General features: G+C 43.4%; 4 protein-coding genes across 4 annotated transcripts; 3 read left to right on the top strand and 1 right to left on the bottom strand.

Annotated features, from left to right (window-relative positions):
• Positions 1-314: 314 nt before the first annotated feature.
• On the top strand, positions 315-6486 carry Ocrl (Oculocerebrorenal syndrome of Lowe). Its single transcript, XM_064699042.1, has 9 exons — positions 315-496; positions 1394-1580; positions 1643-1922; positions 1991-2176; positions 2810-3154; positions 3586-4474; positions 5299-5485; positions 5546-5770; positions 5846-6486. Exons 1-9 carry the CDS (start codon positions 380-382, stop codon positions 6043-6045), a joined length of 2616 nt encoding a protein of 871 aa, XP_064555112.1. The 5' UTR covers positions 315-379; the 3' UTR covers positions 6046-6486.
• A 948-nt stretch (positions 6487-7434) lies between these two features.
• mof (males absent on the first) lies at positions 7435-10951 on the top strand. The gene has a single exon (XM_064699032.1). The coding sequence runs from the start codon at positions 7517-7519 to the stop codon at positions 10619-10621; it is 3105 nt and encodes a 1034-aa protein (XP_064555102.1). The 5' UTR covers positions 7435-7516; the 3' UTR covers positions 10622-10951.
• Positions 10952-11438: 487 nt separating this feature from the next.
• GAA1 (glycosylphosphatidylinositol anchor attachment 1) lies at positions 11439-13799 on the top strand. The gene is made up of 5 exons (XM_064699033.1): positions 11439-11687; positions 11743-12093; positions 12147-12347; positions 12405-13531; positions 13595-13799. Exons 1-5 carry the CDS (start codon positions 11510-11512, stop codon positions 13721-13723), a joined length of 1986 nt encoding a protein of 661 aa, XP_064555103.1. The 5' UTR covers positions 11439-11509; the 3' UTR covers positions 13724-13799.
• A 1927-nt stretch (positions 13800-15726) lies between these two features.
• Positions 15727-16817, bottom strand: LOC135440041 (uncharacterized). The gene has a single exon (XM_064699005.1). It carries the CDS (start codon positions 16595-16597, stop codon positions 15818-15820), a length of 780 nt encoding a protein of 259 aa, XP_064555075.1. The 5' UTR covers positions 16598-16817; the 3' UTR covers positions 15727-15817.
• Between the last annotated feature and the right edge of the window lie 2872 nt (positions 16818-19689).

The following is a 19689-nucleotide window of genomic DNA, read 5'->3' as shown; positions in this document are numbered from 1 at the left end:
AAAACGCAAGAGCATCCAGCACGTGAAAAAGGCTTTTAAAAATCAAATTAAAACCATTCATGAAAGCTTCCTTGACCTCGGTTTCGGCATTAGTCTTAAAAACAGAATAAGAAAAACCAGCACTTACAAATTCGCTGGTGTCGTCACTCGCCAGAGGCATGCGAGCTGTTGTGTTAACTATAAATAGCCAGTCAAAGCAAAAACAACAAAAATTTCCAGCATAACCCATAATATCGTAACTACCGCCCATCCAGTATTATTCCGCCTAGCCGATTAGCACGCCATAATAACAAAACCAAACACCTAAGCCAGCTAAAGAGCCGCTAAACAAGAACTAGCCCTAAAAAAAAAAAAAAAAGTAAAAGAAAAACGCTAAGCCATGGAACGCGGGAGCCTCTATCCCAATGTCGCTGATGCGAGCTCAGCTGCGGCGCCAGAGAGAACAACAATGTCAATTGTGCAGCAGTGCTTCAAGGCGGACGAAACGGTTCACCTGGTAAGTTGACTCGTTCCATCGTGATTAATCGATTTATGCATTTGGCTTGCAACACATTTCTATGTGACACCTTGTTCCCGGTAAATACATACATACATATGTATGTATATGCATGCATAAATATGCATGTGTGTATGTGTGTGCATGTAAATTGAGCTTGGGGACAGTAGATAACATTTGTCTCATATTCATGATATTTTACTCGGGCTCGATAATCAGCTGACGTTTCCAGGGAAACTAAGATTAACTTATGTGGGGGTCGACTATGGGGGCAGCCAATTGTGTGCTCTAGCTCGGTTTGCTGCCTGTTATTATACTCCAGCTGGGTACACAGCTTACCACCACATTTTACGGGCACAACTTAATATACAGGGTGACCATGGCAAGCTCAAACTTTGTTTTGAACAATGCATACTCTGATATGTACCCAAAATGGGTCACCTTTTTGCACTTGTGTACTCAAGCGGGGTATACTGCTTGTCAATATACTATGCCAGCTGGGCACACAGCTTAGCACAACGCATTAGGCAGGGTGACCATGCCAAGCTCAAACATTGTCAATCAAGTCTCTGTTATGTACTCAGAATGGGAAACCTTAACGGTTGTTTATGCAAGCCGGGTATGCAGCTTTTGGGGACAAAACTTAATAAACAGGGCGCACACTAAGTATGTATGTATGTTATTCATAAATACTCAATTGGTATTATTTTGTTTGTTTTGCAAACAAAACCAAGTAGGTTTAAAATTTAGCACAATAATGGCTTTGTTTACCTTTTGCTGGAGAAATTTGCCAAAAGTTTTGCCTAGAATCAATTTGAGAAGAGTATAATCTAATTGAATGCCAAAAAAAAAAAGTAATTAAAATATTATTTTAATTGCTTTTTGTTCTATTTTCAGATCTTCGAGGCATATCAAATCAAGGGCCAGGAGCATATTGAGGGTCTGCTAACGCTGGTCTCCTCAACGTCGGGCGGCACATATGCGCTGATCTCGTTCTCCCTCCTGCGCACCCCGTTGACCGCTAGCAATGAGCTGAAAATAAACAAAGTATTTCCAATAAATAAGACATTTCAATTGACGACGGGTAGGTGCGAAACACACCTGTGTGCGTGCACAGTAACTTTGCATATGTTGTAAGCTTTACAGATACCAAGGGGTCCATAACGGAGCAGCAATTCGATCTGTCAACGGACGATGACAGGCCAAGCAAATACTACTATCATCCGATACGAACGGAATTGGGTGCGGTCGATTTTAATGAATTCTGTGCAAAAATCAATTCCTGCAAGAAAGCCATGTGGGAGGCCGAAATGCCGTCGGAAACGACGCTCAATTTTCGTTGGCTCGACGATTACCGTGAGATTGGCGAAGTCAAGCAGGAGCTAAAGAAGCGCGAAAGCCAATACATTGTCTACAAGGATATTATGTATGTATCTGACAATTGTTTATTAATCCCCCATATTCAATTCCATTTAACACTTTGCACCTTCACAGTATCTACTGCGCCACATGGAACGTTAATAATAGGCCCTGCTGGGATAACAACAATTCGCTACGCCCTTGGCTGGCAAGCGGCGAGAAGGCGCCCGATATCTATGCCATTGGACTCCAGGAGCTGGATACCACGGCCAAGGCAATGCTCAATGGCAACCAAATGCAAATGTATGCAGCGCAATGGATGTAAGTGTCCGGTCAGCATGTAGGACATGCCTTGTATTTAGCTGGATATCAATCCAGGCGCTTGTCATAGATGTGAGCAGTACGGCATTTCATGGTTTATGAGAGGTGAAATTCCTGTTAGATGTTCAAAACGAAACTCTTCGCTTTCTGAGCCCATTTTCCATAACCCCGAAATCCAATATTTCTTTTGTATGCACTTAAAGCCCAATCGGATCGATTCTTTAAGTTAAGTTCGATAGAGTTAACCACTCTTTTCCCACCCTTATGGGTGGAATAAGCTCCATGTTTTTATGATAATCAATCTGTCTGCTTTAATATATGTTCTAGCTGGCATTATCCGAGAGTGCCCGTGCATTGTGTTTATTCTCTTCCACTTATTTATTGATAAAACAACTTGATTCATTTTCTTAAGAACTTGAAGGAGTTGATTTTTCTGCAGAACGTAAATATCATAAAAATGGGTTTAAAAATAAGCGGATACAAAAAGCAATCAAGAGTTTTCAATAGTTTTTCATCCAGTTTCCACTCCAAAGGATGTGCCTGCGTTAGTCTCTACTACTATGACATGTTGAATATGCTTTGGATATATTTCTGTATATCAATCAGTTGACTTTATTAACTCTTTTTCCATAGACGCAAGATGGTGGAGAGCGTGCATGATGGTATCGAGTATGAGGAGCTGCAATCGGTGCGCCTCTCTGGCATTATGTTGACAATTATTGTCCGCAAGCAGCTGCGTCAGCACATCGTGCGCTGTCGCGTCAACTCTGTGGCTCGCGGCATGTTCAATGCGCTGGGCAATAAGGGCGGCGTTGCCGTCAGCTTTCAGCTTAACGAGGCGAACATATGCTTCGTCAACTCGCATCTGGCCGCGCACATGAGCTACGTGGCGGAGCGCAATGATGACTACAAGGCCATCGAGGATGGCATGCGCTTTGAGGAGAATGGCCTACTGTGCCGCACCATCAACGATCATGAGTAAGTGCAACAGACTAGCAGATGCCCCGAACCCAGCGCCACAAATACACACACTTTGTTGACTATTGTCCGATCTTTATCTTTGGGTTTAAATATGGCTTACAAAAGTTTGTTCATACCAAATCGCGAGGTTCAACCTTTAAATGTGAGTTTTTCTTCACTTTTGGCGGGAAATAAGGGAACATATCTAACATTTATATATTATGATTACATTATGGAAATGAGAGGAGATATCGACAATATCTGATAAACTGGTTCTGTGCATGGAATAGACAAACATATATGTATATTTTAAATATCAATTCGTTAGCCTTAATAGTTTCCGACAGCTCGTTGCTTATATAAATCTAATGGGTTTTGCACAAAATTAGAATGGTTTGAGGACATCAGAAACGGTCAGAAACTTTGTTAATTAACTCCTTCAATTGCAGTCATATTTTCTGGCTGGGCGATCTGAACTATCGCATACAGGAGCCGAATGGACAGCAGCGGCCGGGCCCGATGAGCGATGCCCAAACTTTTGAGCTGCTGCTACAGTACGATCAGCTGCGCACGGAGATGAGCCATGACAGATGCTTCAAGGGCTATACGGAGGGTGAGATTAAATTTGCACCCACATACAAATACGATGTGGGCACCGATACCTATGATACGGGCGAGAAACAGCGTGCGCCAGCCTATTGCGATCGCGTCCTGTGGAAGGGCAAACGCATCGAGCAGCTGGCCTACAATAGTGTAATGGAGATACGTCAGAGCGATCACAAGCCCGTCTATGCCATATTCCGGGTGAAGATTAAGACGCGCGACGAGGCCAAGTATAAGCTGGTGCTGGGCGAAGTACTGAAGGCGGTTGACAAGCGTGAGAATGACAATCAGCCGCAGATAATCACAGAGCGCACCATCATCGAGTTCGGGCTGGTGCGCTTCAATGAGCCAGCCATACGGGACTTTAATGTGTACAACAATTGCCCGCAGCAGGTGGACTTTAAGTTTAAGGTCAAGGATTCGCCAAATGACATATGCGAAAAGTGGCTCCATGTGGATCCGCGCTCGGACAGCCTAATGATTGACTCGGCGCGCAGTATACGCGTACGCATGCTGGCCGATCCCAATTCGATAACCGGCTTGCTTCATAAGATTTGCAATACGCCCGGCAAATGCGATTTCGATATACTCATACTGCATGTCAGATCCGGACGGGATATATTCATAACCGTAACGGGCGAATATCAGCCCAGCTGCTTTGGTCTATCAATGGAGACAATGTGCCGCACCGATCGACCGATCGGCGAGTACAAGCAGGATGAAATCAAGCAGCTGGTAATGTATATATCCATTCTAAATTTAATATAAATCTATAAGAAGCTAGTACGTTAAGATATTCCAGCCCCAGGAGTGGTCTATTGGCTTTTAACTTAGTTTAAATTCACCTCTTAAATTCACCGGCAAAAGAGTGGAAACTAATAGTTTAGCTTGTAAGAATGAAATAGTATATACTTATGCTTGTTTTTGTTCTAATCGACTGTAGCTCATGTTCAAAGATCTATTAGAAACTTAGACTTGTTATTTTACAGATTTTGCAAATATATATTCTACCGCCATCCCTTGCAGAAGGTCTCCGCAGACATCTCCGTCCCCATAAATAATATATATATGTTCTAGATACGTCTCCTCCGACTATAAGTTTCTGTTTCAAGTTTTCGTCATCGAGCCTTGCATCAAGCTGACTTTCGTAGGCAGGCAGTAAATATATTAAACCCGGCCAGATCGGTGTAAATTGATGTTCTTGTATGAACAAATTTTGTTGTTTTTCTCTTTTCACCAAAATCTTATCCGCATCGGATAGGTATATCATATAGCTGCTATAGAAACGATCTGTTTCTAAACAAACTTGGCATTCACGAGTTCTAATATAAAATCTTGTTAATATTAAGTCATATAGCCGTTTAGTCGAAAAATAAGATTTGTTTGGAAAAACAATATCTTATCTTGACCAATCTCAGTTAATACGAACTTTAGGGGTCTGCTGCCCATTTGACAAGGCAATCCGAAGATAGTTTTGTTTGTAAAATGAGTGGAATAGTCTGTTATTAGTTTAGACTCAAGGAACTGAGATCCATTTAATAACTTACTCACTTTTCTAGATGCTTGACGTGACGCCCGAATGTCGTGTGACGATGCCACGTGAATTTTTCCTGCTTATCGACTATCTGCACAAGCAAGGTGATCAGCTAAAGGGCATTTTCCAGAGCTACGATCGCCGGCAGCCGCTCAGCAGTCAATTCAATGCCGTGCGTGACTGGCTGGACACCTGGTCAGAGGATGAGTTTCGTATGTTTCATTTGCATATTCATAGATAGATTTGTATTTAAATGATGTGTGCATTTATAGCGGGCACACCACAAACCGCTGCCGAGGCGCTGTTGTTGTTGCTTGACCTGCCGGAGCAGGCGCTGCTGGAGCCATTCGTCGAGGATCTGCTGGTCAGCAAAAGCAAGTCGGAGGCCATGGAGCTAATAGCGCTGCTGAGCGCACCCAAGCGCAATGTGTTCATGCATCTGTGCATGTTCCTGCGCGAGGGTATCGAACGTAACGATTACGAGGCAACCAATGTCGGTGCGTAGACAGAATGTGGCAAATGCTGCATTAAAACTACAACAACTAATTGAATTCCTTTCCCTTTCACTCCAGCTGCGATCTTTGGCCGTATTCTGTTGCGCAGCAGCAAATGCAACGTCACGACTGATTATCACAATCTTTGCAGTCAGTTCATGCGGCGCTTCATCTACGTCGATAGCCCCGATACAAATGCGGGCGGGAATGGACATGCTGGGGGTGCCAGCGGTGCCAGCGGTGCCAGCGGAGCCGGCGGAGCCACTTTGCAGGCATAATTCACGCGCAGTTGCACTTGTACATGTATATACACATATATGTATCAACTAAAGATATGAATGTACATTAGTTAATTATTTATTTTAAATGTAATTTGAAATGTATTTGCTTCGTTTGTCGATGGCACGCTTACGAGCAGTTCCCTCTATGGCTTAGCATTTACCCACTATATATATATATATGTATATATATATATATATATAGAGATATCTGTTCTTTGTTTTACTTGTTAATTGTTTACAGCACGCACATACTGCAGCCCACTGTATGTATGTATGACATTTATCTACACTCAAGTATCCCATGCATATTACCCATATATAGTGCTTGTTGCCTATATTGGGCCGATATCATAGGATTGTAACCAAGACATTTATGCTAATTCCAACCAAACACTTGGCTTCAACTTAAGAAATTTACACTATACAGTAATATACATATATGCATTTTGTTATATTTTCCCACGATTATTTAGTAACTAAGTACATATTTAGAACAGAAGTAATCACAGTCATGGCAGTTTAACTTCCAGACAATCCACCAATTGTATTTTGCTTTAGTTTTTTTTTTTGGTTGTTTAACAAATAGTATATTTGTTAAATTTTGAATAATTATAATACGGTTCAGTTTATGTTCTATATTAGACAATTGCTTGGGCTTAAGGTTCAGTTTATTCTAGAAATTGCGTTAACTTCTGGTTCTAGCCTAAATTTTAAGGAAAGTTAACGATATATTTATTTATATTTTTAAGATAAAAATTTAAAGCAACGAGTTTCGCCATTTCGAATCATTTAAAATATTGCAAAACGCATTGAATTTTCTGGTGACTTCTGAGATATAATATAACATATATTTTCTTTGATTTTGTGATAACTATAGAAAAAAACAAACTATATTTTATAAGGAATCGTCCCTAATTAACTTATCAACATATGTATGAGGTATATATTTATATCTATTGTGTGTACAACTTCTTTTCTAAACTTCAAAAACGTGTTAATTCTGTTAAATGTTAAATGTACGCTCATAAATAAATAGATACAGTTATCCTAATTCCTACGTGCACATTTATTTATGGCAGTGTATCTGTTTGTTCACATGTGCAGCTGTACAAATTTGCGCCAAAAATGTGTTTGACATTGATCAACACTGCTCTGGTTATTGCTGTTGAAAGGTCGCATGTGAAACGCATATTTTTGGCAATATAAAAGAAAATTACTTTCAAAATGTAAACTACAATTACGTTTAATTTGTAATTATTATGAGAATGTTTGTTATTTGCATATTTAATTGACACATGCGTTGCTGCCAATTGAAACTGCAATCGATACTTAGCGATATATCGATGGCTTGGTACTGTACCATCGCTATGCTATAAAATTAGTGTTGTTTTTTTTGCGTAGCAAAACAAATGGATAATATTTCAATAAAGCTATTGGACACATTCACGGTGAAAAACATTTAAATAAAATGTCCACCGAGGAACTAAAAGAACGTGAATATGGTGCCGCATTGGAGGACGAAGAAAATCCATATGCGATTGGCGGCAACCCGCCACGAACGCCGGTAGATGATGCGTCGGCCGAGCTGAATGCCAGCCTGGACATCAGCGGCTCTACGGAGCCCTCAGACGGGGATGAGGGCTGGGCAGATCGGTCGCATGAAACGAGTGCCACATTGGAGCAATGTGATACAACAGTCGAAACGGTGCCGGTGCCGGTGGCGATGCCAATGCCGGTTGCGATGCCGGTGGAAATGCCGGTGGAGATGCCGGTGCCGGTGGCGATGCCGATGCCGATGCCGCCTCGACCTCAAACATACTTGGGCGCTCACCATAGTCCCGTGTCGGAGGAGGAGGAGGAGAACAGCAGCGCCAGTAGTTCAAGCAGCGGCGAGCAAAGCGGCGAGTCGGCCGCAGCACGTTCCGACGAGGCTAGCGATGACTCGGACGATGAGGGCTCGCCCACCACAGTGGTCGATGTCAGCGACTTGACCGGCAACGATGACTACAGCTGCGGTCCAACTGCTGAAAATGCGGAAAACGCTGCCGCATCCGGTACGGAGACAGCCGTTACTGCCATCGGCACAGATGCTGAGCAGGTGGCAACGGAAACCTTGCCTGAGATGGGAGTGCCAATGGAGGTTGAGGGGCAGCCAATAACAGAGATGGAAGCGGAAGCGGATGCAGAAATGGCAACGGCAACGGGGAACGAGGCAGTGGACGTAGCGGAAATGCAGATCGAAGGTGAAGTGGAAGCGGAAACGGAAATGGTTGCGCCAACGGAAGTGCCCGAAACGCCCGAATCGCCAACAGACGATGGCGAAGAGCCCATCGATCTGCTGCCGCCCTACAAGCGCGGACGCTACATATCCGTGCACGCCGACGATCACCAACGACTGTCCGCAGAACTGGCCCAACAACAGCAACTGCAACAACAACAGCAACAGCAACAACAACAGCAACAACTGCAACAACAACAGCAACAACTGCAACAACAGCAACAACAAGAGCAACAACGACAGCAACAACTACAGCAACAACTACAGCAACAACTCTATCAACAAAAACTGAAGCAACAGCAACAACAGCAACAACAACAGCAACAAAGAATGCAACAACTACAGCAGCAAAAACTGCAACAACTGCAACAACAGCAACTACGGCACCAACAACAACAACAACTGCTACAACAGCAACAACAACAACGACAACAACAACGACAACAACAACGGCTGCCGGGGCAGATGCGGCCGCCCCTGCTACTAGATGAATTCGAAAGCATCTCGAGCAGCAGCGATGAGGACAACAGCAGCGTTGATAGCGATGATGAAGAGGATGAGGAGGACGACAGCGACGATAATGATGAGGACGTCGACGACGACGACGATGACGATGACGACGACGATGACGATGACGATGATGATGACGATGACGACGACGATGATGATGATGATGACGACGACGACAGCAGCAGCAGCGACGAGAGCGATGATGATGATGTCATATTGGTGGAGCAGGATAGTACATCGGGCGAAACGTTAACCGCAACGGAGACAACCGATGACGGTGAGCCCTCGATAAATAAAATCGATATCAGCGACAATCCGGAAAAGATCTACTATATAAGGCGCGCCGATGGCACCGTGCACGCCGGCCAGGTGCTGCAGTCGCGCGCCACCGACAACTGCGACAGCCCCAACGAGTATTATGTGCACTATGTGGGCCTGAATCGACGCCTGGACGAATGGGTTGGCCGGCATCGCATATCGGACAATGCTGAAGATTTGGGCGGCATAACGGTGACCAGCGATCCGGCCGAGTTATTGGTCTGCGATCAGCCCAGTACCAGTGCCAGTGCCCTTGCCATTGCCAATGCCAATGCCCTTGCCATTGCCAATGCCAATGCCATTGCCAGCGCCAGCGCCAGTACGAGCGCCAGTACGAGCGCCAGTACGAGCGCCAGCGCCAGTGCCAGCGCGAGCAGCAGCAGCGCCACCAGCCAACAGAGCAGCGGCAGCATGATGCGACGCAAACGACAAGGGCACAAGGATTATTATCTGTCCGCATGCGAGAACAATGGGTACGATTACAGCGACCGGAAGATGACGCGCTACCAGAAGCGGCGATACGATGAGATTAACCATGTGCAGAAGAGCCATGCGGAGCTGAGCGCCTCGCAGGCGGCGCTCGAGAAGGAGCACGAGTTCATCACGAAAATCAAATACATTGATAAGCTACAATTTGGCAATTATGAAATAGACACCTGGTACTTCAGTCCCTTTCCGGGTGAGTACGGCAAGGCGCGCATCCTGTACGTGTGCGAGTATTGCCTGAAATATATGCGACTGGACAAGAGCTACAAATATCATATGGAAGAGTGCAAGGCGCGCAGGCCGCCTGGCAAGGAGATCTATCGCAAGAGCACAATCTCCATATTCGAGGTGAACGGCAAGGATCAGCCGCTCTATTGCCAGCTGTTGTGCCTGATGGCCAAACTGTTTCTGGACCACAAGGTGCTCTATTTCGATATGGATCCATTCTATTTCTATGTGCTCTGCGAGACCGACAAGATGGGCAGCCACATTGTTGGCTATTTCTCCAAGGAGAAGCGATCCCTCGAGAACAATAATGTGGCCTGTATTCTGGTGCTGCCGCCGCATCAGCGCAAGGGCTATGGCAAGCTGTTGATTGCCTTCAGCTATGAGCTGTCGCGCAAAGAGGGCGTCATTGGCAGCCCGGAGAAGCCGCTCTCCGATCTCGGACGGCTCAGTTATCGCAGCTATTGGGCCTATACGCTGCTGGAGCTGATGAAGGGCCGCTGCTCGGCGGAACAGACGAGCATAGCGGAGTTGAGCGAAGCCAGCGGCATTACGCCTGACGACATCATCTATACCCTGCAATCCATGAAGATGATCAAATACTGGAAGGGCCAGAATGTTATCTGTGTGACAGCCAAGACCATCAACGATCATCTGCAGCTGCCCCAGTTTAAGCGACCCAAGCTGACCATCGATTTGAATTTTCTCAACTGGAAGCCACATGCGCCTCTTCCGCCGCTCCAGCGGCTCCAATAGCTAGACGGCAGCAGTTATTTTTAAATTTATATATACCGTTTTTTTTTTGTTTTTTTTTTTTTTTTGCATTGCCAAAATATCGCGTGTTATCCCCGATATGATCATGATATGAAAGTACTATTGTAGACAATTTAATGCTTAAGTAATTTTTTTTTAAAACAAATTTTTTTTTTTTGTAGTCTTTACATTAATTGAGGTTAACAAGCATGAAAAACCAAAACTTCTTATAGAGTGTTGATTTGACGTATATATGGAAATCACGATTATGGTAAATTAGTTTTGAATCCGAATCGATTTTTCGCAATTAATAAAAATAATAAAAACAGCAAATTGACAAACTGTAATTAAAACTTAACAAAAAAAGAGTCAATTAAGTTTTTCATTTGCTTTGATTTGTCGTTTTAGAAGCTTCTAAGAAGCGTGTTAGTTTTAATATGCCCGCATATTTGGAGGCAACAAATTGAAAGGGCAAGCAAATTAACCCCATTGACTTTGTCTAATAGGCATCATTTCAATTGGAAACTCAACTGTATCATGAAAATATTGTCAAAAGACCGCTGATGAAATATCGATATATTTAACCATATCGTATAAAGGGCATATCGCCTATCGCGCATTGATATAGTGTACACAAATTTGCATAATATTTACGAAATATAATTATAGTTTGACTCATATGCAACTCAATTTAATTTGAGCCTACTATCTACAGCTACAAATCTTTGCTAGCTGTAATAAATGCAGAAAAATACCAAACGCTGCTATCGATAGTATAACATAAAGCGTGTCACACCTAGCTATCGATTGTATTGGTTAAAGAGTGTCAGCACTAGCTTTGCCGGCTAAACTTTGTTTGCTATTGTTTTAAGGAAACTGTTGCCTAGAACAATGGGGTTGTTGTCTGATCCATCACTGTCGACTCATAACAAGCTGGTGGACAATCTGGCGAAGCATATGCGCAAGGTCTGCTACGCGTTCTACACAGCTGGCGTGATCTGGTTTATGTGCCTCGCCCTGCCAGAGTTCAACCATGGCACCTACTTATCAGAGAATGCGTTGTCGCCAGGTGAGTTAATTAACTGTTTCTTTTCGTTATTATAACGTGCTTTTGGTGCTTGTAGGTCTGGTGTATCCCGAGATACGCATAGACGCCAATCGACTGGCCGTGCAGCTGCTGGAGGAATTGCAGCGCGAGCGCAAGGATCATCAGTCTACAACGCCACACGCCTGGATTCTGGCGAAGTTCAAAGAGTTTGGCCTGGAGACGCATACACACAACTATACGCTACGCTATCCATTCGGTAGCGGTAAGGAGTTCCATGGGAAGAACGTTTATGGTATATTGCGTGCGCCGCGCATTGGCTCCACCGAGGGTATTGTGTTCGCGGCGCCCTATCGTGCGCCCAGCTCGGTTCATGTGGACATAACGTCCAGCGTGCCGCTGCTATTGGCATTTGCGGAATTTGCAAGGCGTAAGTAGACGTTGTCACATTTCCTGTTAGAGGTTAACATCATTGTATTGCAGGCAAAAACTATTGGGCCAAGGATTTGATATTCCTGGTCACCGAGCAGGAGCAGTTGGGCATGCAGGCCTGGCTGGAGGCCTACCATGAGGGTGACAGAGATCCAGACAGCACTAATTCGTATCTGCTGGCTGGAAATCTGCCAGCACGCGCCGGTTCGCTGCAAGCTGCGTTAAACATTGAAGTGCAGGACTTCGAAATTGGTCGGTGGCATCTCTTAATAGCTTGGAGAATCAATTAATTACCTAGTTTTCATGCAGATTACATTGATGTCAAGATTGAGGGCTTGAATGGCAAGCTGCCCAATCTGGATATGTTCAATTTGGTGCAGCGCATAATGGCGCGTGAGGGCGTCACCTCTGGCTATAAGCAGACGCCGCGCAAAAAGCGCCGTTCCAGCCTCTCAAACTATGAGCAGAATTTGCGCCAAATACTGTCCATGCTGTCGACACAATCATCGGGCGTGCCGAATGGTAATCATGGACTATTCCATCGATACCGCATCGATGCACTGACCATATCCGCTGCCAAGCGTGTTACCAATTCCAACGTGAAGGCCAATCCCAGTTCAGCGGCCGTGCCGCTATTAAAGGCCATCGAGGGGATTGCTCGCAGTCTCAACAACCTGCTGGAACGCTTTCACCAGAGTTTCTTCTTTTATGTGATTGTGCACAACGATCGCTATATTTCCATTGGCGATTATATGCCCGCGCTGGTGGCGCTTGCTGCCTGCAGCGTTATAAAGGCATATCTCACATGGTCCACACTGGAGGCGACAAGCGCAGCGACCGAGCATCGCCAACAGCAGAAGTCTGGGGATGCTAACGCCAAGACTGAGACGGCGTCTGGCTTGGAGTCGATGAAGTTGTCCTTGCCTTATGGTTCGGTATTAATCTATTTGGCTGCGGCGTTGTTCATCGGCTATGTGGGCAATGTGCTGCCGCTGCATCAGTACCTTTTGGAGCTGCCTGTGAGCGCCGCTCCGTTAACTGCCACCATACTGATTGCACTGAATGTGCTTGGGTTTGGGTTGCCTTTCGTGGTGGTGCTGCCGCCTGGTGCCTTGGAGCTGCTACACATTAGCCTGCTGCTAATCTATGGCTGCGCTCTGATTGTCATTGGGCTGCTCAACTTCTCGCTGGGCTTCTTTGTGGCGGTCTTAACGGCGCCCATGGTGATTGCCCTGAATACGACAAGTACCGCATATAGCACATTGCGCAGCCTGACGCGAGTATGGACGCTGCTCCTGAATCCGCTTGTGGTCATCTATATCATTGTTTTGATCATGAGCTTCTATCAATTTCCCGAGCTGACGTTGCAACAACTGCTGCTGCGTGCCGCCACAGCTGCCATGGATGCGGCCACATTTGCGCTTATCGATTCCGTGGTAAGTGCTTTATCTGAGCGCCATTTATAAATGATTTCTTAATTTATTAATTTTGCTTTATAGATTTATGGCAATTGGCTTTACTTTGCTATTTGCACCGTATTCCTGCCGCTTTGGATAATTTGCTGGACACTAGCGCTGGCGAAGCGTCGGGACAGTGCGATACCTCAGGCCAAGCTGAAAACAAATTGATCTGTCCTTGTTTTATTTCTAATTCCATTTTTGTTATATGGTAATTTAATGAATAAAATATCTACGTTTAATTATAGATATGTATTTATTTATATGTAGTTAATGTTTAATGATGATGTTGCCGTCCAAATTCATGCTATAATGTATTTCAGATATCTCTGGAAATAATCGTTCAGGGACATCAGCCAAAGACAAACAATACCACGTTAATTGACGGTGAACAATTATTATATAATAATCGATCGAGTTTAGTTAATGTTATTTATTTCTCTACACATAAATTATAAAATCTTTAGTTATTCCTTACACAAGCTATATTATACGTTACGTTAGACAAGATACGTTACGTTAGACGCGGTACGTTACGTTACTTAAGGGTTATTTTTTTGTTAGCGTTGTGATTGGGAAAAGCTTTCGGTGGTTCAGTTTACGGTTCAAACCAATGTCCTGTTTTGTGGTTAGTTTCGCGAAACTGGACTCGAACCAGTTTTTTTAACAGATCTGGTTTTGGTTCAGTTTGGTTTCTTCTGTTTCTATACAAATTCGTGGTTATTCCTGGCTCAAGCCGGTTCGGTTAAAAACCGGTTCGCTGTCCTGATTAAAAGTGTTTGAAAATAATGCATCTTTCATATTTTGATGCGCTTTGACGTAGATAAATAACAAATCCTTTGAGTTTATTTTCATGGGTTATCAATATGTATGATGAGGTTTTTTCTCATTGTCCTGGAAATATGTTTATGTATTTCTTTCGTAACTTAATTATACCCTTGTTATACCCTGAACCCATTGAAAAGGGTAAGAAGGGTATACTGGTTGCGTCAAAGTGTGTAGACGGGAGCATCTGCAGCCCTATAAGTATATATTTGATATATCCCTTATCTGGACGAGCTGATCCACCACAGCCTGTCCCCATCGATCTCAGTAACTACTTGAGCTAGAGAATTGAAATTGAAAATACATAAATCCCATATTATACACAGATCGAACAAATTATTTGTTCCTCAATATCTACACCCAGTTTTGTAATATCGATATATATCGATTTTGAGTTATGGCTTTTTAAGGCAAAACTCGAAGATTTTAAGAGCTTGACACTCGGAACTTGGTACAAAGGTTCTCGTATGGCGTATATAGATTGGAAATAGTTCACCTTTCGGATGTCTCGGCCCATTCCCTGCAGAATTGAAAAAGAAAACTAATTTTTAACAGCTAGAGCCTTGTGCTCTGTGTGTGTGTGTGTTGCTTGTCTTGTGGACGCTGTTTACAGGGTATCTTTTGGTCGTGCATTGCCGACTAGCGCGCTCCTGTTTTATTTTGAGTATGTGGAATAAAAAGTTGAGAGTCATTAGTTTATTTGAGTGTATTCACGCTACGCTTCACACACACGCGCAAACACTGTGTGTGTGTGTGTGTACATATGTATATATGTGTATGTATGTATGTATGTGTATGTATATGTATATGTATGTTATGTACATAATTTGACAAAGTTGATTTATTGTGGCAAGCAGGAATATCACGTATTCAGTTTGAAGAGCAGCAGCCAGCTAGGTTATGGTAGAGGGGCGGGAGGGGGGGGGTGGGGGTGGATTATAGTGGGAACTAGAGGTAGGCAAATTGATGGGGGCAAACTTGTTTGACTATGACACGCAACTCAATTTAAAAGTTTCGAGATGCTCCAGCAATGCTGCGATGAAGGCGGTAATTAGTTATGAGCCCGAGCCAAAACCAAAGCCAAAGCCAGAGGCGGGAAAGGAGGCGGAATCAGAGCCGCAGCCGCAGCCACAGCCGGAGTTGAAGCCAAGGACGGAGCTGAAGCCAAATGCCTGCAGCTGCTGTGGCCCGGCCCTGCTAGGGGGGGGGGGGGCGGTGCAGCACTTGCCATTCAGTCGACGAGCTTAACAAGAAAAGTTTGCTGTTAGCAGGTGGAATCTGCAGTCAGTCAACAGCGGGATGAACTGCAGCAGGAGCTGGATGCCGGGTGCTTTGGGTGCTTTGGGTGCTTTACAGTGCAACGAGACATTTATTGATTGTTAGCGACAATTGGAATTGAGAAGAAAATCGATTTGGTGATCCGTTGGGCAACAGCCGCTGCTAGTCGTGCTTGGCCAGCTCCCTGTGCTGATCATCCGGCTGGGCGGCAATTGGCGGCAGCTCGTCCGCATTGGTGGTCACCGCCTCGACCTGTTCGAACTGTTCGCTGATTGTGCTCCAGCTGGTTTCGATAGTTGGCTCATTCTTGATCCGACGCTCCTTGGTGCGTTCCAGGGCGCTGTCGCAACGCAGCATTAGCTCCTTGAGATCGTTGCGCTCCAGATCGGCGGTTAGTGCCCCAAATAGTGTGTCCAGCGAACGTTTCGTTGTCTCCAGCTCGATTTCCTGTACCAAGGACAAATCGCGCTGGATTTGTGTGCAGTTGTTCATCTCGTGGCCAAGATTTGTGGCATCTGTGAGCATTTGATCAATCAGCTGATCTGTCTGATTATACTCATCCCTCAGCTCGGCGATCAGGCACAGCTCACGCGGTGACGGCGGCGGCGGCGATGGCTCCAAATCAAGTTTACGTGGCTTTCTGCCGCTAGCAGCTATCGCACGCTGGATGCCGGCACCGGGTGGGCTGTGCTTCGATTTCTTTAAATTGACAACAACAACATTCGGCTCCACTCCAGCTGGCTGTTCGCCCATTCGCAAATTCTCCTTCTCCTTCTCCTGCCCCTGTCCCTGCCCCTGCTCCTGATCCCCATCATCGTCGTCGTCATTGCCATGGTGCTGCATGGCGCAAACGCTGGTCAGCTGCAAACGCTTGGCCCGCTCCAGCAGGCTGGCGAGCGCCTGCTCGGCAACCATTTTCACCTGACGCTGCGAATCGCTCATAGCTCGTGGATTTTACTTAGCAAATTGTTGTTGTTTTCGTTTTTATTTTTTTTTTTTTTAAATATTTTATTTAAATTGTAGCTGGGGAATCGTCTGTATAGACTATTGTTTATTGTCGTATTACGCTTAAAATTTTGGAACTACGTTTAATATTTACATGTAACGCTTAGCTATTTCTATTCCCTTTGATTTTGAACGACTGTTTTGTTGAGCAATCTTTCTAGAAATGAGAATATTCGCAAGGCAGCTGCCCAATGACAGCTAATTCAACGAACTCTACTTATCGAACTATACACTCGATATCTTCATATCTGACAGACAGTTAGACTGACTGACTGACTGACTGACTGACTGACTGACTGACTGATCAAGGTACAGCCAGAACCAATGTATTGTATTTTGTGTATTTCCACCCACAAGTGCGGAATATAGGTGGAAAATGGTTATATGACACTTGTTGAATACCATTTTCTGTGCGTTTTCACCTATAAGTGCGGAATATATATGGAAAAAGGTTTTTAAACACGTGTTGGCTTGGCGCATTCCCATCCACAAGTGCGGAGTATAGGTGGAAAATGGTTACATGACACTTGTTGCTTACCGTTTTATGCATTTTCACCCACAAGTGCGGAATATAGGTGGAAAATGGTTACATGACACTTGTTGCTTACCGTTTTATGCATTTCCACCCACAAGTGCGGAGTATGGGTGGAAAATGGTAAGATATCACTTGTTGCTTACCGTTTTACGCATTTTCACCCACAAGTGCGGAGTATGGGTGGAAAATGGTTACATGACACTTGTTGCTTACCGTTTTATGCATTTCCACCCACAAGTGCGGAATATACATAGGTGGAAAATGGTTACATGACACTTGTTCGTTATTCATCACATCGAGCTTTAACTGATTTTTCTTTATTTTTTTTTTAATATCTATACTTCATGAGATATTCAAGCATTTTATTTTCGTCCGATTGGCTTCAAAATGGGCGGAACAGTATAGTGTGGAACTCTTTTTAATCTTTCTTTCTACTAAACGAAGGCATATATGTTTTTTTAAATATTTGAAAAATTATCATTTGTGATGTGTTTCACCTGTTGCGAAATTTCACGCCGCTGAGCGGAAATATTGGTTAAGTTTTATTTTTTTTACATTTGACCTTTTTGCTTATCAAGATATATATAATAATATCACGATAGCTACATCTATATATCGAGATATATATATAGGTTTGTATGTATTTGGGCATTTTGTTATCGATTTTGCCCCACAGTGCGCTTGGAAAATTTCACTGCTGCATTTTGTTCCTTAAGAGAAGCTCATCTTAAATATTCTAATGTCGACTTCCTGTTTCGCTTAAGTTGATTTCCCTGTATGCATGCCCATACATACATAATCAAAACAATGTGTATGTGTGTGTGCGCGTGTGTGCGTGGGCGGGTGGAAAAGTGGGCGGGCCTGGTGAAAGTAACTGTTGTATATTGCATGCAGCCAGTTCTTTTGGTGTTCGTTCATGGCCTTACCTCAAATTCAAATGAATGGCACAATGAAATAGGGCTTACAACAGTTTATGTACTTTGCATCAGCTCAAGATGATCGACTTGGAGATACTCTGTACATAATGCTCAGACAATATAATATAGCTAAGTTCCGTGTGCGCAGAGCCTTACTCTTATCATACTGCTGGAAGTAGAAGAGAAATACTTACGGTTTTATATATAATTTCGATATATGTTTGTGATGTACACAAAAAGTGATCTATTCTTAACATATTTAAACCATACGAGAACCTATATACCAAGTTTCGAGTGTCTAGCTCTTATAATCTTCGAGTTTTGCCTTAAAAAGCCACAACTCAAAATCGATAAATATCGATATTATAAAACTGGCTGTAGATATTGAGGAACAAATAATAAGTTTGATCTCGGTCTAGTCGAAGCCACACGGCTTTGACGGCTAAAGGGTATACGATTGGGGGTTAAATGCATAGGAAACTCAATAAACTAGACAAGTAATACCTACAGGACAGGCATTAAGGATATCCCAACTATTTATTTAGCTGGCAGTCGTTTGATTCCTTGACTCGGTGAACTGCTTAAATTTGGCGCATGTTCAATTCCTTTGTCCTTCAGCTACGCACTTGTTTAGCACATTAAGCCACTGAAGCAACTAACATAACACACACACACACTCGCACATACACACTCGCACACACATGTAGTGTGTGGAATGGGGCATGGATGATGGCATCTTTATATCCTTGCGTTGGAGTTGTCAGCTGTTTTATGGCAAAGTTATGACGTGCCTCATTCAGAGGCTTACAGTCGCCAGAAAAAATAAAACCCCCCCCCCAAAAAAAAAGAAATAAGAAAATCACTGTTTTATGTGCGCACCGAAGATGAAATACCCTTCCTCTGAGATATATGTGATACATATGTGGAAAGCCAGGTTAGATCAAGTTTGATCGAGATATTTAGAGATATTTAGACAGTTTCTTTAAAGAAAAACGAACTTTTTGGATCGTTTCCTCATACAGAACTTTATGATATAATGGTACGATAAAGTTAAAAAGTATAGCAAAACTTCTAAATGCCAAGTTTAGTTAAGATAACCTAAAGAATAAAATAGTTCCTTATGTAAGAATTTAATATTTTACCAATCTTTGCTATGGCAACTATATAATATAGTAGTTCGATGTGGAAAGGATATTTTTTATTTTTATAAAGGATAGTTTTATCTGGATATCTTGGGAAATAGCAAAGTTTTCCATACAAAAACTTGACTTTCGAGTGAGTTTTCATGTATAGCTATATGATATAGTGGTAATATATTGAGAGGATTTGATGAAAATCGATAGGAGTATAGTATAGTAAAGTATAGTATATAGTATAGTATCAAAGAATAGTATATAGTATAGTATATAGTATAGTATATAGTATAGTATATAGTATTGTATAGAGTATAGTATAGAGTAAAAAAGTAACAAATTCTTCATATAAGAAGTTAATATTTTATTTTAGCATTCATTCGTATTACAGCTATAAGATATATTAGTCCGATTTGGCAGATTTAGATATGTATGCTGCCTGCA

Source organism: Drosophila montana, unplaced genomic scaffold (assembly GCF_035044405.1).
Source record: "Drosophila montana isolate Dmon_TW-CO22-7 unplaced genomic scaffold, ASM3504440v1 contig_787_1, whole genome shotgun sequence".
Classification (NCBI taxonomy): Eukaryota; Metazoa; Arthropoda; class Insecta; order Diptera; family Drosophilidae; genus Drosophila; species Drosophila montana.
Note: the sequence above shows the minus strand (reverse complement) of the source record. Positions and strands in the feature narration are given on the sequence as shown.

Coding starts and splice junctions, on each gene's coding strand:
- Ocrl (XM_064699042.1), top strand. CDS start 380: ATGGAACGCGGGAGCCTCTATCCCAATGTCGCTGATGCGAGCTCAGCT. Junction 2,177..2,809: donor ATGTATGCAGCGCAATGGAT/GTAAGTGTCCGG, acceptor CTTTTTCCATAG/ACGCAAGATGGTGGAGAGCG. Junction 4,475..5,298: donor AGGATGAAATCAAGCAGCTG/GTAATGTATATA, acceptor TCACTTTTCTAG/ATGCTTGACGTGACGCCCGA.
- mof (XM_064699032.1), top strand. CDS start 7,517: ATGTCCACCGAGGAACTAAAAGAACGTGAATATGGTGCCGCATTGGAG.
- GAA1 (XM_064699033.1), top strand. CDS start 11,510: ATGGGGTTGTTGTCTGATCCATCACTGTCGACTCATAACAAGCTGGTG. Junction 11,688..11,742: donor AGAGAATGCGTTGTCGCCAG/GTGAGTTAATTA, acceptor TGGTGCTTGTAG/GTCTGGTGTATCCCGAGATA. Junction 13,532..13,594: donor TTGCGCTTATCGATTCCGTG/GTAAGTGCTTTA, acceptor TTTGCTTTATAG/ATTTATGGCAATTGGCTTTA.
- LOC135440041 (XM_064699005.1), bottom strand. CDS start 16,597: ATGAGCGATTCGCAGCGTCAGGTGAAAATGGTTGCCGAGCAGGCGCTC.